Here is a 13226-nt window from a genome sequence, read left to right as displayed (position 1 = left end):
GAACCACTGATGTAGGTGACATCCTAGTCATGTAACAGTGGCATGATGCATACAAGATAATGGTTTAAGCTTCGCTCAAGCTTAAGATGCCTTGTGAATATAGCAGTTGCTCTCAGCATATCACTTGAGTTGACACCCATAACTTTATTTTAAAAGTGCATGATTTGCCAGCTTGAGGTTTGCCATCTAGTTCAATATGTCATTTGAATTGGCAAGAACTGAATCTTGGGATATGTCAGACCATGATGAATGTGGATCCTTTATAGCTCTAGAATAAAAGTATAGATTGTCAGCCAGATTTAAAGATTGATGGCACCGGCTAGCCAAGTAGGTAGACCAGGTGCCCGTACACAGAGTCTATAGTCCAAAATGCACTGGTTGCGGGATAAATTCCTGGCCTGCATTATTTAGTGCATGCCTTCCCCCACTCTCTTCAGCTACCCTATCAAAATAAAGCCCAAAAAATAATCTTACAGGAGTGTCTGAAATAGGACAATTATTGAGGAACTGTTATGGCTCAATCAGTTTTAAGATGAGCCATTTGAAGCATTCAACCCCAAAGCTGTGTATGCTACACTGGTATTTATGTTCTTTGTCTTGCTTTCAGATTCGTAACACCAGGATCGATCTGTTAGAAGAAGAACTTCGCCTGCTAAGAGAAAGCATGCAAGATCAAACTTTCAAGTACAAATCCTTGGAGGATGCTCTTGCTAGCTCTCGGCTGGAGCTCTCTGCGTCCAAAGACCAGCTGTTGTCTATGGAGGCGGTGAAGGCAAGCACAGCATTTGAGGTTAATGCCACCAAGGACAGCCTGAACAGCACCCAGAGCCAGATGGCTGACCTCAGAGACCAGGTGGCCCGTCTTACATACTTACTTGAGGAGGAAAAGAGGAAGAAGAGGCTGGCAGAGGAGCGCTACACTCAACAGCAAGAGGAGTATGAATCAGTGCTGGGTAGGAGGCAGAAAGAGCTGGAGACGGTTAGCTGGTCCAAGGTGGAGTTAGAGAAGAGTGTTGTGAATAAGGAGCAGGAGATTGAGCAGCTGCGGCGGCAGCTGGCTGATGAGGCAGCGAGGGTGAAGGAGCTTCAGAGGGAGATTTCAAAGGTAAGGAGCCAATGCAGTACGGAGATCAATAATCTAAAACTCAACTTCGAATCCCAGATCCAAGTTAGCCGCACAGACGTACAGAGACTGGCAGCCCAGAGGGATGAGGATACATCTGAGCTTCGACTACAGTATGACAGGATTGAGGTGGAGAGGAGGGAACTGGAGGAGGATCTCAGGAGGATCAGGTTATCTCTGAACCAGGCTGAGGAACAAAGAAAGAGGGCTGAAGAGGAAGCTCAAAGTCAGCGTGCAATTATCACAGAGGAAGGGCGCAGGAGGAGAGAACTAGAGAATAAGGTGGACGGTCTGATGAGGCAGAGGGATGAGCAGAGCAGTCAGTATGAAGAGGAGCTGGCTGAAGTCATGAAGCGCCTGCAGGAAAAGACTGAAGAGCTGACCTACATTACACATAATTTAGAGGAGGAGACCCGCAGGAGGAAGACTATAGAGGAAGGGCAGGGTGTACTGGAGCAGACTTTGTCCCAGATGCAATCAAAGCTGAGTGCTTCATCGATGACTGCGGCCCAGCTTCGAGAGTGCAAGGATGAGCTTGAGAAGTTGCGTTTGGAGCTAGAGAGGGAGAGCAGAGAGAGAAGCAGAGTAGAACACAACATGAGCAGACTACAGGGCCGCATGAAAGACCTTCAGGCTGTGAGAGATGGGCTTGAGAGCCAAGTGGAGAACCTGAGGCAGGCTAACCAAGAGGAGATAGCTAGAAGAAAGCAGGTAGAAACAGAGCTGGAGAAGACCACCACAGCAATTACAGAGTACAGCCGCACCATTACAACACTTCGCCAAGGCCAAGAAAATGCCAGCATGTCAGAGAAAAGAGGTGAAGAACAGCGCCTTAGGTTGCAAGGGGAGCTGGAGGAAAGCTTGAGACAAAACAAAACCTCTGCAGAGCGCATGTCACAGCTTGAGGCCGAGCTCAAGGCTCTGCAGCAACAACTCCTCCAGGAGCAGGCCAGAGTCAAAGAGGCAAACCTCAAGAATGGAAGTCTGTACAAAACCATAGAGGAGAAGAGTAAAGCGATGAGTGAGAGCTCTGCAGAGCTTCAGAAGCTGAAGAAGATGATAGAGAGCCAAACAAAAGAGAGGCTGAGGCTGGAGGAGGAGTTGAGGGTAGCCAAACATGATAAAGAGGAACTCCTGAAATCCAAAAAAGGCCACGATGACAAGCTCTCCTCTCAGATTACCGCCCTGCAGCTGCAGCTTCAGACCAGTGAGCGCAGTAATGTAGATTACCGCAACCTGGTCTCAGAGCTCTCCTCTGAGAGGGAGAAACTCATGCTGGAGACTGAGAAAATACAGAAGCAGGCGTCCGAGGTACATGGGAGTTTGGCACTTAGTCATGGAGTGGTCTCATCTTTCCAAATCAGAGTCCTAATGTGGATCAATCAAGTAGCTATTACTGTCTCTAGGCAAAAACATGCTTGCATGCAGGAAAACCCCTAGATCCCCAATAGATGCCCTCCACTGGGTTACTCTGATTTGAACACATACGTCAGTATGTGTTTGAATAGACCTGCATGCAAAATACCTCTCTGCTTGCTGCCTGCTCTGTTTTCGCTGCAAGCTTTTTTGCCATTGTTTCTTTAACCATGAATGATCAGTGATACCAGGATGTAATTACTGCCTGTCTTCTGGTCATGTACAGTTAATTATTGTTCCTTATGTTTTGGCTGCATCTTATTGTTCTGCTAGAAACATTTTGCAACCTTGTGGATACAGCATATCAAATGCAACAAATTTATATGTATCGGAGGCAGATTAAGACAAATTTGTCAAGATTGACACCCATGACTTGGCAATGTCAGTTATGCTGTTTTGCAAATTTGCAGAATGTTGGTCAAAACTTGTTTAGTCTGAACAAATTTATAGTGAAATAGTTGTTTCAATAATTTACTAGTTGTGGTTACCAGAGATGGGGACTCAAATTGAATTTGCACTTTAGTTGCACACCAATGTTAATTCTGATTTGGATTTACCCCTGAAAGAATTCGGACTTGGCTTAGACTTCAGGTTTGAGACTTATGCCCAATCTTTTTTTTTTTTCTTTCTGGCACATTATCAAAATAAGCTCAATGACACTCCCTCCCATCCATCCATCGCACCAATCCATAACAAATGATATTTGAAGACACTTTACAAAGAGGGCAGGTCTAGGCCATTCCCTTGTTACATCATTTCCAAAGACCCAACATTAATAAAAAAAAACATCAAGTTTGCAAATCAACTGTGTGTGAGATCTGTCGACTGCTAATAGAAAAACCGATCATGTATTATGCATTTCAGTGATCAGTCTGCTTAGCCTTACAGTATTCCAAGACCTACAAGCTGAAGACTAACCCGGTAAAAACAGCACAGAGGTCATCCTTTTTTGTCCACAACACGCGTTTGCTTCCTTTGTTCAACCCAGCAGAACAAAAACCTGCCAAGAAGCAATGCAACAAGCAACTGAATTATACAATATGATAATCCTGATCCAGGCTTTAATCTGCTAGAATTAATATTTTGTAAATCAGACTGAAAACTACGTTTTGGGGATTTGAACACACTGCTTCACACTGAGGACTGAAAAACTGCAGCAGAGGCTGTGAATGCCAGAGTGTACCAGATCAGTAACGCCAAGCATTTTCCCCAATTGTTCTGATCATGCATTTTTAATCAATACTGGCCAATTATGATCAATGAGGTGATGAGGTGCCCCTTGAAGCAATAAATTGAACTTGCAAAAAATGGCTTTTGCCCATCTCTGGTATTCACCATAGACCATGAAGTGTCAATTAAGTTTGTCTGCAGGACTGGGAAAGTTTAGTTCAAGTATTTTAAAAATAATTCCTTCTAGAATACACAATGTGCAATACACAAAGAAATATTTGAATGAAGCACTGCAGTCTCCACTGTAATACTCCACTGTTAGCTTTTACCTTCCAGTCTTGCTAGACACTGCCTTGATTTAATGTTTACTGAAGGCAAAGATGAGTTAGTGCTGTATGTTGATATGCTGGAGCAATGCACAGAGACTTGGTTATTACTGTATCTTTTGCATAAACTCTTTGCTATCTCTTATTTAGTCTACTTTTTCATAATTTAGTAGAGGTGTGACAAGATCTCATGCCACGAGATCTCGTGAGATCAAAATGGCACAAGATTTCTCGGTGTGGAAGATCAATATTGCGCAGACACTCGGAGCAGCAGCGCTCCTTACTGAAAACAATACCAAACGGTAAATTATAAAAGATTACAAAGATGCCCTGGACACTTTATAATTGTAGGTGAGAGAGCTAATGAAGTAACAAAGCTGTTCCATTACACATTAAGATCACCTCTACAACCCCCCACCCCCCCATGTGCGCTACTCAGGGCCACACATGATCTGCCTATGCATAATAAGATCATCATAACTGTGTGAAATGATGCAATGCTGCGCAGACACGCTCGTAGTGCTGGTATCTGTGACATTATAACTTTGACTAAGTCCCTGCTTCGTCATGTCTCCTTCCCATCTCAACGTCTGTCAGTCACACATCAGCTGCTTTCAATCAAAAGCTTTATATGAGTAGCACAATGGACAAACTTAGCAAAACAAACTTTGTTTGAACGCCATAGAGTCCACTGTTAGCGCCAAAAAGCAAAGTTCTAGCTCTAGTTAAACGCGCCCTGTTGGTTGTCTGACAGCCGGCAGAGCAGAGACACACTCGCTCACCAACACACACACGTCATCACACACGCTTCTCTGTGTATCGTGTCCAACTCTACCAAAGTTCTTATAACAAAAAAAGATTACAAAACCATAAAATAATCTATTTCTCCAAATTACAGCAAACATGTTATTGACAGAAAGATTTCTTGTGAGTTTAAATATGGATTTACTTAAAGAGGATGAGAAATAGTTTGATTTTACTGATGCAGCTCTTTCAAAAAAATCTAAATGCTTTTATTATGTATAATTACAGATATAATATTGAATACAATAATTGTAATTGTAGCAGTGAGTGCATAGTGTAGTAAAATAAAGATGTGGTAGAATATTAAAATGAAAGGTTTGATGTGAAGAGTATTAAAATGTACCGTTTGAGTCAAAGTTAGACCAGACAAACTGTCTGCAAGCATTGAAAGCCTTTTTAGTACAAGAGGAGTTTAAACATTAACATTTTTGAATAGACCTGAATGCTTTGCGATTATGACTTTCAGTTCTATAATGACATATATTCCACCCATGTATTTTTTTTCCAAAATTAAAAGAAAAGTGTAAAATCTTGTCTTGTCTTTGTCTTGTGGGCCCGAATCTTGTTTTGTCTCGTGAAATAAGTGTCTTGTCGCACCCCTATAATTTAATTTTATAATTTAACAAATTTCAGGATTCAAAGGCAGCAACAGAAATATTCAGTTTGATACATCACTGTTGCATCTAATGAAGCAGAGATGTTCTCTGGTAATCTTGAAGCCAGTTAAATTGAAAAGATCAAGCACCTGTGCTGTCCTCCTCGATATTCAGTTTACACTAATTATTTCTGAAATTCATAAACTGTTACAGGTTAAACACTGTTTATCTTTCAGTGATTTTAATGATGGCATGGTGTACAATACAAAAGAAATGTATGTTTTTGTTATGCAGTTAATTTCTCATGTTTTGTGTATACTAACTTTATATCTCTTCTCTCTCTTTTCCCTATTCTCTGTAGATAACAATCACGATGCAGTCACTCGAGTCCAAGTATAATGACATAGTGTTTGAGAGAGATGAACTACTGCGAAAACTGAAAGTATCCGATAAGGACAGAGACAGCCTCCAAAGGCTAGAAGATGAACTCAGTCGCCTCAAACTATCCCTTGAGTCTGAGCTTCGCAATAAGCAGCGTCTACAAGACGATAGTGACAGGTTAAAGAGAGATTTGGGCCACTGGAAGGACCAGTATGAAAGTAAGCAGGAGCTGGTCAAGCAGTATGAGACAGACAAGGACCGTCTGGAGAGGGACAAGAATTCACTGAAAAGCGAGATAGAAAGGCTGATGAGAGAGCTCAGGGAGCTCGAAGATACGTATAAAATTAAGCTGTCTTCCATCCAGAAGGAACTGAAAGACATGACCACTCTTAGACTAAACTTGGAAGCTGAGCTGAAGAAATCTAAAGAGCCTCCACCCTTGGATGCCTCCAGTGTGATTTTTGATGGAGTCCGCAAAAAAGTCACAGCAGACCAGCTGCTTGACTGTGATGTTTTGGACAAACCAACATTTAGCCAGCTTGCAAAGGGGCACAAGACTGTCCCTGAGGTGTCTGCTGACAAAAAGATTAACCTGAAAGGTACAGGCCCAATAGCTGGGGTTTTGGTTGAAGGTCAGAAAGGTCCAGGCTCTGCAAACAGACTGCAGTTCAAAATGACGTTTGCAGAAGCCAAGAAACAGAAACTTCTGCCACCTGACAGCATCGACCTGTTACTGGATGCTCAGGCTGCCACAGGCCACATAGTCGATCCCAGAACTAATCAGAAGTTTACAGTTGAAGAAGCGTGTGATCAAGGTGTGGTTGACGAAAAGGACAGGGACAGGCTGAGAGCAGCAGAAGCAGCAGCTGTGGGGTTCAGGAGTCCCTCCTCAAACAAACCACTTTCAGTATTTGAGGCCATGAAGAAAGGATTAACTGACAAGAACACAGCACTGCGCCTCCTTCAAGCCCAAGAGGCCACAGGAGGCATCCTAGATCCAGCATACAGTGTGTTCCTCCCCAAAGACACGGCTGTTGAGCGTAACCTCATTGATGATAACACACTACGTGCTTTAAATCAGAGGCCTAAACTTTATATGGACCCAGAGACTGAAGAGGGTGAGACATACATGGCACTGAAGAGGAAATGCAAGGTGGAGCTAAATACTGGCCTCCTGCTTCTTCCTGTCACTGAGAAGGTAGATTCCTCTAAACTTGTCTTTGATGGTGTTCGCAAACCGGTCACAGCCAAGGAGCTGGCTGATTGTGATGTGCTTGACAAGCAAACGCTGAAAGATCTAGAGGAGGGAAAGAAAACTGTTCCAGAAGTGGCTTTGGATAAAAAGGTGTATCTTAAGGGGACTGGACCAATTGCTGGGGTGGCAGTTGGACCTTTAGAGAAAATGTCTTTAACAGAAGCCAAGAAACAAAAGCTCATCTCTGCAGAATGTGCAGATTTGCTTCTAGAGGCCCAGGCTGCCACAGGCCACATAATCAATCCCAGAACTAATCAGAAGCTAACTGTTGATGAGGCATGCTATCAAGGTGTGGTTGACATAAAGGACAGGGACAGGCTGAGAGCAGCAGAAGAAGCAGCTGTGGGGTTCAGCAGTCCCTCCTCAAACAAACCACTTTCAGTATTTGAGGCCATGAAGAAAGGATTAACTGACAAGAACACAGCACTGCGCCTCCTTCAAGCCCAAGAGGCCACAGGAGGCATCCTAGATCCAGCATACAGTGTGTTCCTCCCCGAAGACACGGCTGTTGAGCGTAACCTCATTGATGATAACACACTTCGTGCTCTGAATCAGAAGCCAAAGCTTTATATTGACCCAGAGACTGAAGAGGGTGAGACATACATGGCACTGAAGAGGAAATGCAAGGTGGAGCTGAACACTAGCCTCCTGCTCCTTCCTGTCAATGAGAAGGTAGAACTTGTCTTTGATGGTGTTCGCAAACCTGTCACAGCCAAGCAGCTGGCTAATTGTGATGTGCTTGACAAACAAATGCTGAAAGATCTAGAGGAGGGAAAGAAATCTGTCCCAGAGGTGGCTTCAGATAAAAAGGTGTATCTAAAGGGAAATGGATCAATTGCTGGGGTGGCTGTTGGACCTTTAGAGAAAATGTCTTTAACAGAAGCCAAGAAACAGAAGCTCATCTCTGCAGAATGTGCAGATTTGCTTCTAGAGGCCCAGGCTGCCACAGGCCACATAATCAATCCCATTACTAATCAGAAGCTAACTGTTGATGAGGCATGCGATCAAGGTGTGGTTGACGAAGAGGACAGGGACAGGCTGAGAGCAGCAGAAGAAGCAGCTGTGGGATACAGAGGTCCCTCCTCAAACAAACCACTTTCAGTATTTGAGGCCATGAAGAAAGGATTAACTGACAAGAACACAGCACTGCGCCTCCTTCAAGCCCAAGAGGCCACAGGAGGCATCCTAGATCCAGCATACAGTGTGTTCCTCCCCAAAGACACGGCTGTTGAGCGTAACCTCATTGATGATAACACACTTCGTGCTCTGAATCAGAAGCCAAAGCTTTATATTGACCCAGAGACTGAAGAGGGTGAGACATACATGGCACTGAAGAGGAAATGCAAGGCGGAGCTGAACACAGGCCTCCTGCTCCTTCCTGTCACTGAGAAGGTAGATTCCTCTAAACTTGTCTTTGATGGTGTTCGCAAACCTGTCACAGCCAAGGAGCTGGCTGATTGTGATGTGCTTGACAAGCAAACGCTGAAAGATCTAGAGGAGGGAAAGAAATCTGTTCCAGAAGTGGCTTCAGATAAAAAGGTGTATCTAAAGGGAAATGGATCAATTGCTGGGGTGGCAGTTGGACCTTTAGAGAAAATGTCTTTAACAGAAGCCAAGAAACAGAAGCTCATCTCTGCAGAATGTGCAGATTTGCTTCTAGAGGCCCAGGCTGCCACAGGCTACATAATCAATCCCAGGACTAATCAGAAGCTAACTGTTGAAGAGGCATGCAGTCAAGGTGTGGTTGACATAAAGGACAGGGACAGGTTGAGAGCAGCAGAAGAAGCAGCTGTGGGATACAGAAGTCCCTCCTCAAACAAACCACTTTCAGTATTTGAGGCCATGAAGAAAGGATTAACTGACAAGAACACAGCACTGCGCCTCCTTCAAGCCCAAGAGGCCACAGGAGGCATCCTAGATCCAGCATACAGTGTGTTCCTCCCCAAAGACACGGCTGTTGAGCGTAACCTCATTGATGATAACACACTTCGTGCTCTGAATCAGAAGCCAAAGCTTTATATTGACCCAGAGACTGAAGAGGGTGAGACATACATGGCACTGAAGAGGAAATGCAAGGCGGAGCTGAACACTGGCCTCCTGCTTCTTTCTGTCACTGAGAGGGTAGATTCCTCTAAACTTGTCTTTGATGGTGTTCGCAAACCTGTCACAGCCAAGGAGCTGGCTGATTGTGATGTGCTTGACAAGCAAACGCTGAAAGATTTAGAGAAGGGGAAGAAATCTGTTCCAGAAGTGGCTTTGGATAAAAAGGTGTATCTAAAAGGGACTGGATCAATTGCTGGGGTGGCAGCTGGACCATTAGGGAAAATGTCTTTAACAGAAGCCAAGAAACAGAAGGTCATGTCTGCAGAATGTGCAGATTTGCTTCTAGAGGCCCAGGCAGCCACAGGCCACATTATTGACCCAAAAACCAATGAAAAGCTTACAGTAGAGGAGGCAAGTACCATGGGAGTGGTTGACAATAAGGATCGAGATAGACTCTTATCAGCAGAAGCTGCAGCTGTGGGCTTCAGAGATCCCCGCACAGCTAAGCCACTATCATTGTATGAAGCAATGAAGAAGGGACTGATTGACAAGAAGACTGGTCTACGTCTGTTGCAGGCTCAGGAGTCAACAGGTGGCATTCTAGATCCAAATCTTAGTGTGTTCCTCCCCAGAGATACGGCTATAAAGCGCAACATTTTGGATGAAGACCTCTGCCAGGCCTTAAACAAGAAGCCTGAGTGCTACCTTGACCCAGATACCCAACAAGGAACTTCCTATATTTCTCTGAAGAAAAAATGCAAAGTAGATCCAAGAACAGGGTTTCTGCTACTCCCTGAACCTAAAAAGCCAGTAACAGTCCAGGGTCTTCGGGACCAAGTGTCTGTTATGGATCTAGTGGATGCAAATCTGCTGAAATATTCCGATATGGACCAATTGAGGGAGGGCAGATTGACAAGCAAGGACATTGAAGACCGCCTGCGCCCCTACCTAAGAGGTTCTACCTGCATTGCAGGAATTTATGATGAGGCCCAGGATAAGGTGGTGCCCATCTATCAGGCCATGAAAGATGGATTGTTGCGTCCTGGGACCACTTTGGAACTGCTTGAGGCCCAGGCTGCCTCTGGGTTTATAGTTGATCCTGTCAACAACCAGTACCTGAGTGTTAATGATGCCTACAATAGGAGACTATTTGGACCAGAGTATAAGGATAAGCTTCTATCAGCAGAGAGGGCCGTGACTGGTTACAATCTTCCTGGCACAGACAAAGTCATCTCACTCTTTCAGGCCATTGAAAGAGGTCTAGTGGAGAAAGGTCATGGCATCCGTCTGCTAGAGGCACAGATAGCCAGCGGTGGTATCATTGACCCTGAACACAGCCATCGTATAGATGTAAACGTAGCCTACAAGAAGGGTTACTTGGATGAGAAAATGAACAGGATCCTGAGTAATCCAAATGCTGATACCAAAGGTTTCTTTGACCCTAATACAGAGGAAAACCTGACCTACAAGGAGCTTAAGCAGCGCTGTACCACAGATAGAAAGACTGGCCTCATCCTTCTGCCCATCATGGACAAGTCAAAGCAAGAGTCAACTCTGCGAAAGCGGAGAGTGATCATTGTTGACCCAGAGACCAACAGGGAGATGACAGTACGTGAAGCATATGACAAAGGATTGATTGATCACGACACATTCTTGGAGCTGTCTCAGCAGGAGTGTGAGTGGGAGGAGATCACCATCACTGCTTCAGATGGTTCCACAACGTTTCAGATAGTTGACAAGAAGACAGGAAGACAGTATGATATAACTGAGTTGCTTGAGAAGGGAGTTATAAGTCAGTCAGATCTAGACAAGTACAAATCACGTACCATCAACCTCACTCAGTTTGCTGACATCATAACAAACAGGACCAGAGGTGGTGGATTATCATCATCAACTTCAAGATCATCAGCAACCTCAGGTACATCCTCAGTGACATCTTTGTCATCTTCTTCTTCCCGAACATCAGCTTCCCCAGGTTCATCCTCATTGACCATATCATCATCTACTTCTTCTAGAACATCGGCTTCCCCAACCACGTCGTCAGTGACATCGTCAACCCTGAGATCAGGAACCTCAGCACAACCAACATTGACATCTTCTTCCTCCTCTTCCTCATCAGTCCAAACCAGACCCCTATCACCAACCCTTACCAAGATGACCACAACAAGAACTACTACTGTCACAGAACGAAGCTCCTCATCAAGCAGCATCCCTCATGATATAACTGATTCTCCCAGAAATATAGCCAGTGTCTCGATCTCTCTGGCCTCCCCTGTTGTAACTATAGGTGAACAGGAACCTGTAGGTGCAGTTTTTGACACTGAAACTTTGGAGAAGATATCCATAACAGAGGCCCTAAATCGTGGTTTGGTGGATACTATCACAGCCCAGAGACTGCTAGAGGCCCAGGCATGCACCGGAGGAATCATCAATCCTGCAAATGGTCGAAGGCTTGGTATAATTGAGGCTTCACGTCTGGGCATTATAGATGATGACATGGCCACCAAGCTCAAGCCTGCCCAGAAAGCTTACGTTGGTTTTGAGGATTTGAAAACCAGGAGGAAGATGTCAGCTGCTGAGGCAATGAAGGAGACATGGCTTCCTTATGAGGCAGGGCACAGGTTCCTGGAGTTCCAGTATGTAACCGGAGGGTTTCATGACCCAGAAGTTGGCTGTAGAAGATCTGTGCAAGACGCTTTGCAAATGGGCTGGCTGAATGAGAAATCAGCTCAGAAGCTTCAAGACTTCAAGAGGCACACCAAGAACCTGACATGTCCCAAGACCAAACTTAAGATCTCATACAAGGAGGCTCTGGATAATTGCATGTCAGAGGAAAGCACTGGAGTTCGAATGCTTCCTGCATCGTCTATATCTTCCAGTGGAATCAGCAGTCCTTACAACGTGTCCTCTGCCCCTGGATCAGCCCATGGCTCCAGGAGTGGCTCTCGAAGGGGCTCCCGAAGAAGTAGTCTTGACTTAGGCTCACCTATCTCAACAACTACTCGCTACACCTTCTCTTCCTACGGCTCCACCTCCAGTAATAAAGAGTATTTCAACTAACAAGACAACAACACTGTTGCTGAAAAGTCTGAAATGATAATTTAGCTTTCTGCATTGGTTAAAGCTTTGGTGTTGCTATTCTCTTAAAAATGTAAAGATCTGCACAATTCTGGCACAATATTTTAATAATAATTTGGATTATCAGTTACATAACGCTTAACGTATTTGGAATAAAAACCAAATGAATTCTGATTAAATATATATCGTTTTCTATCATAAAGGCTTAGCAATGACTGCCATATTTCTGCATGCATATAACTGACACAAATATTTCCTATCTTTTTGAGTAATTCCTTTAAAGCTTTGCATTGGTGTTATAATGGTTTTATTTGACAATTAATAAATGCCTATTTTGTGAGGGGCGGGGAATGCAAACTGGGGTTACAAATACTGACACTAGTTTTTTACTCAGTCATAATCATTGGGTTCTTGCTGATAAGTGCTACTGGTTTTGTAACAGTTTCTGAATATATCAAAATAAAAGAGTCTTTTGCTCATATTGATTCTTGACTTTTCTTTATATTCCAATGGCGTATGACAAGACTTTTGATTACAACACCTAAAATACTATGGATGTAAGCCAGCTTATAAACAGTCCAACAACTATGATGGTGGTCAGTCTTCTATATGTTTCAATTAATGTTAATAAAGGTACAATTAATAAAGTGTGTCATTAAATATGATACTGCTGGAAATATACTTTTACTCTTTGGTTAATTTGAAATTACATGAAATCTAAGGACAAAAACAAACTCTGGCTGAGCTAGATTTCTGTCTTGGTTCAGTTTTGCAACCAGTACACATTCTTTATTTTATGACATATTCAGACATCATTTCACTGATTTTTTGGGTATTGGGTATTTAGTTACTTAAGTTATTCATTTTCTGAATATGGCTATTATAAATAAACTAATAGGTATGCATGCAGTTTGGACATTAATTAGCTGAGACAGGCTAATGCTAACACAATGAAGCCTCAGTGGATAGCAAGTACATAGAAAAATAACTCAAATTCAAAGGTACAATTTACAAGGGAGATAATTGCCCAGACA

The 13226-nt window shown here is 43.6% G+C and overlaps 1 protein-coding gene across 3 annotated transcripts in view; it reads left to right on the top strand.

Annotated features, from left to right (window-relative positions):
• Positions 1–12671, top strand: part of wu:fi04e12 (desmoplakin) — a 45530-nt gene extending 32859 nt beyond the window's left edge. Inside the window, exons 24-26 of one of the 3 annotated variants that reach the window (XM_041791430.1) lie at positions 608–2434; positions 5797–11032; positions 11130–11310. In XM_041791430.1, the coding sequence (XP_041647364.1) occupies positions 608–2434; positions 5797–11032; positions 11130–11161 (7095 nt within the window). In that variant the 3' untranslated portion in view covers positions 11162–11310. Of the gene's footprint in view, positions 1–607; positions 2435–5796 lie in introns of all 3 variants that reach the window. The other 2 variants (XM_041791431.1, XM_041791429.1) reach the window with 2 other exon arrangements.
• Positions 12672–13226: the final 555 nt, after the last annotated feature.

This window comes from Cheilinus undulatus, linkage group 7 (genome assembly GCF_018320785.1).
Source record: "Cheilinus undulatus linkage group 7, ASM1832078v1, whole genome shotgun sequence".
NCBI classification, from domain to species: Eukaryota; Metazoa; Chordata; class Actinopteri; order Labriformes; family Labridae; genus Cheilinus; species Cheilinus undulatus.
The sequence above is the reverse complement of the archived record's forward strand: the minus strand, read 5'-3'. Positions and strand labels throughout refer to the sequence as shown.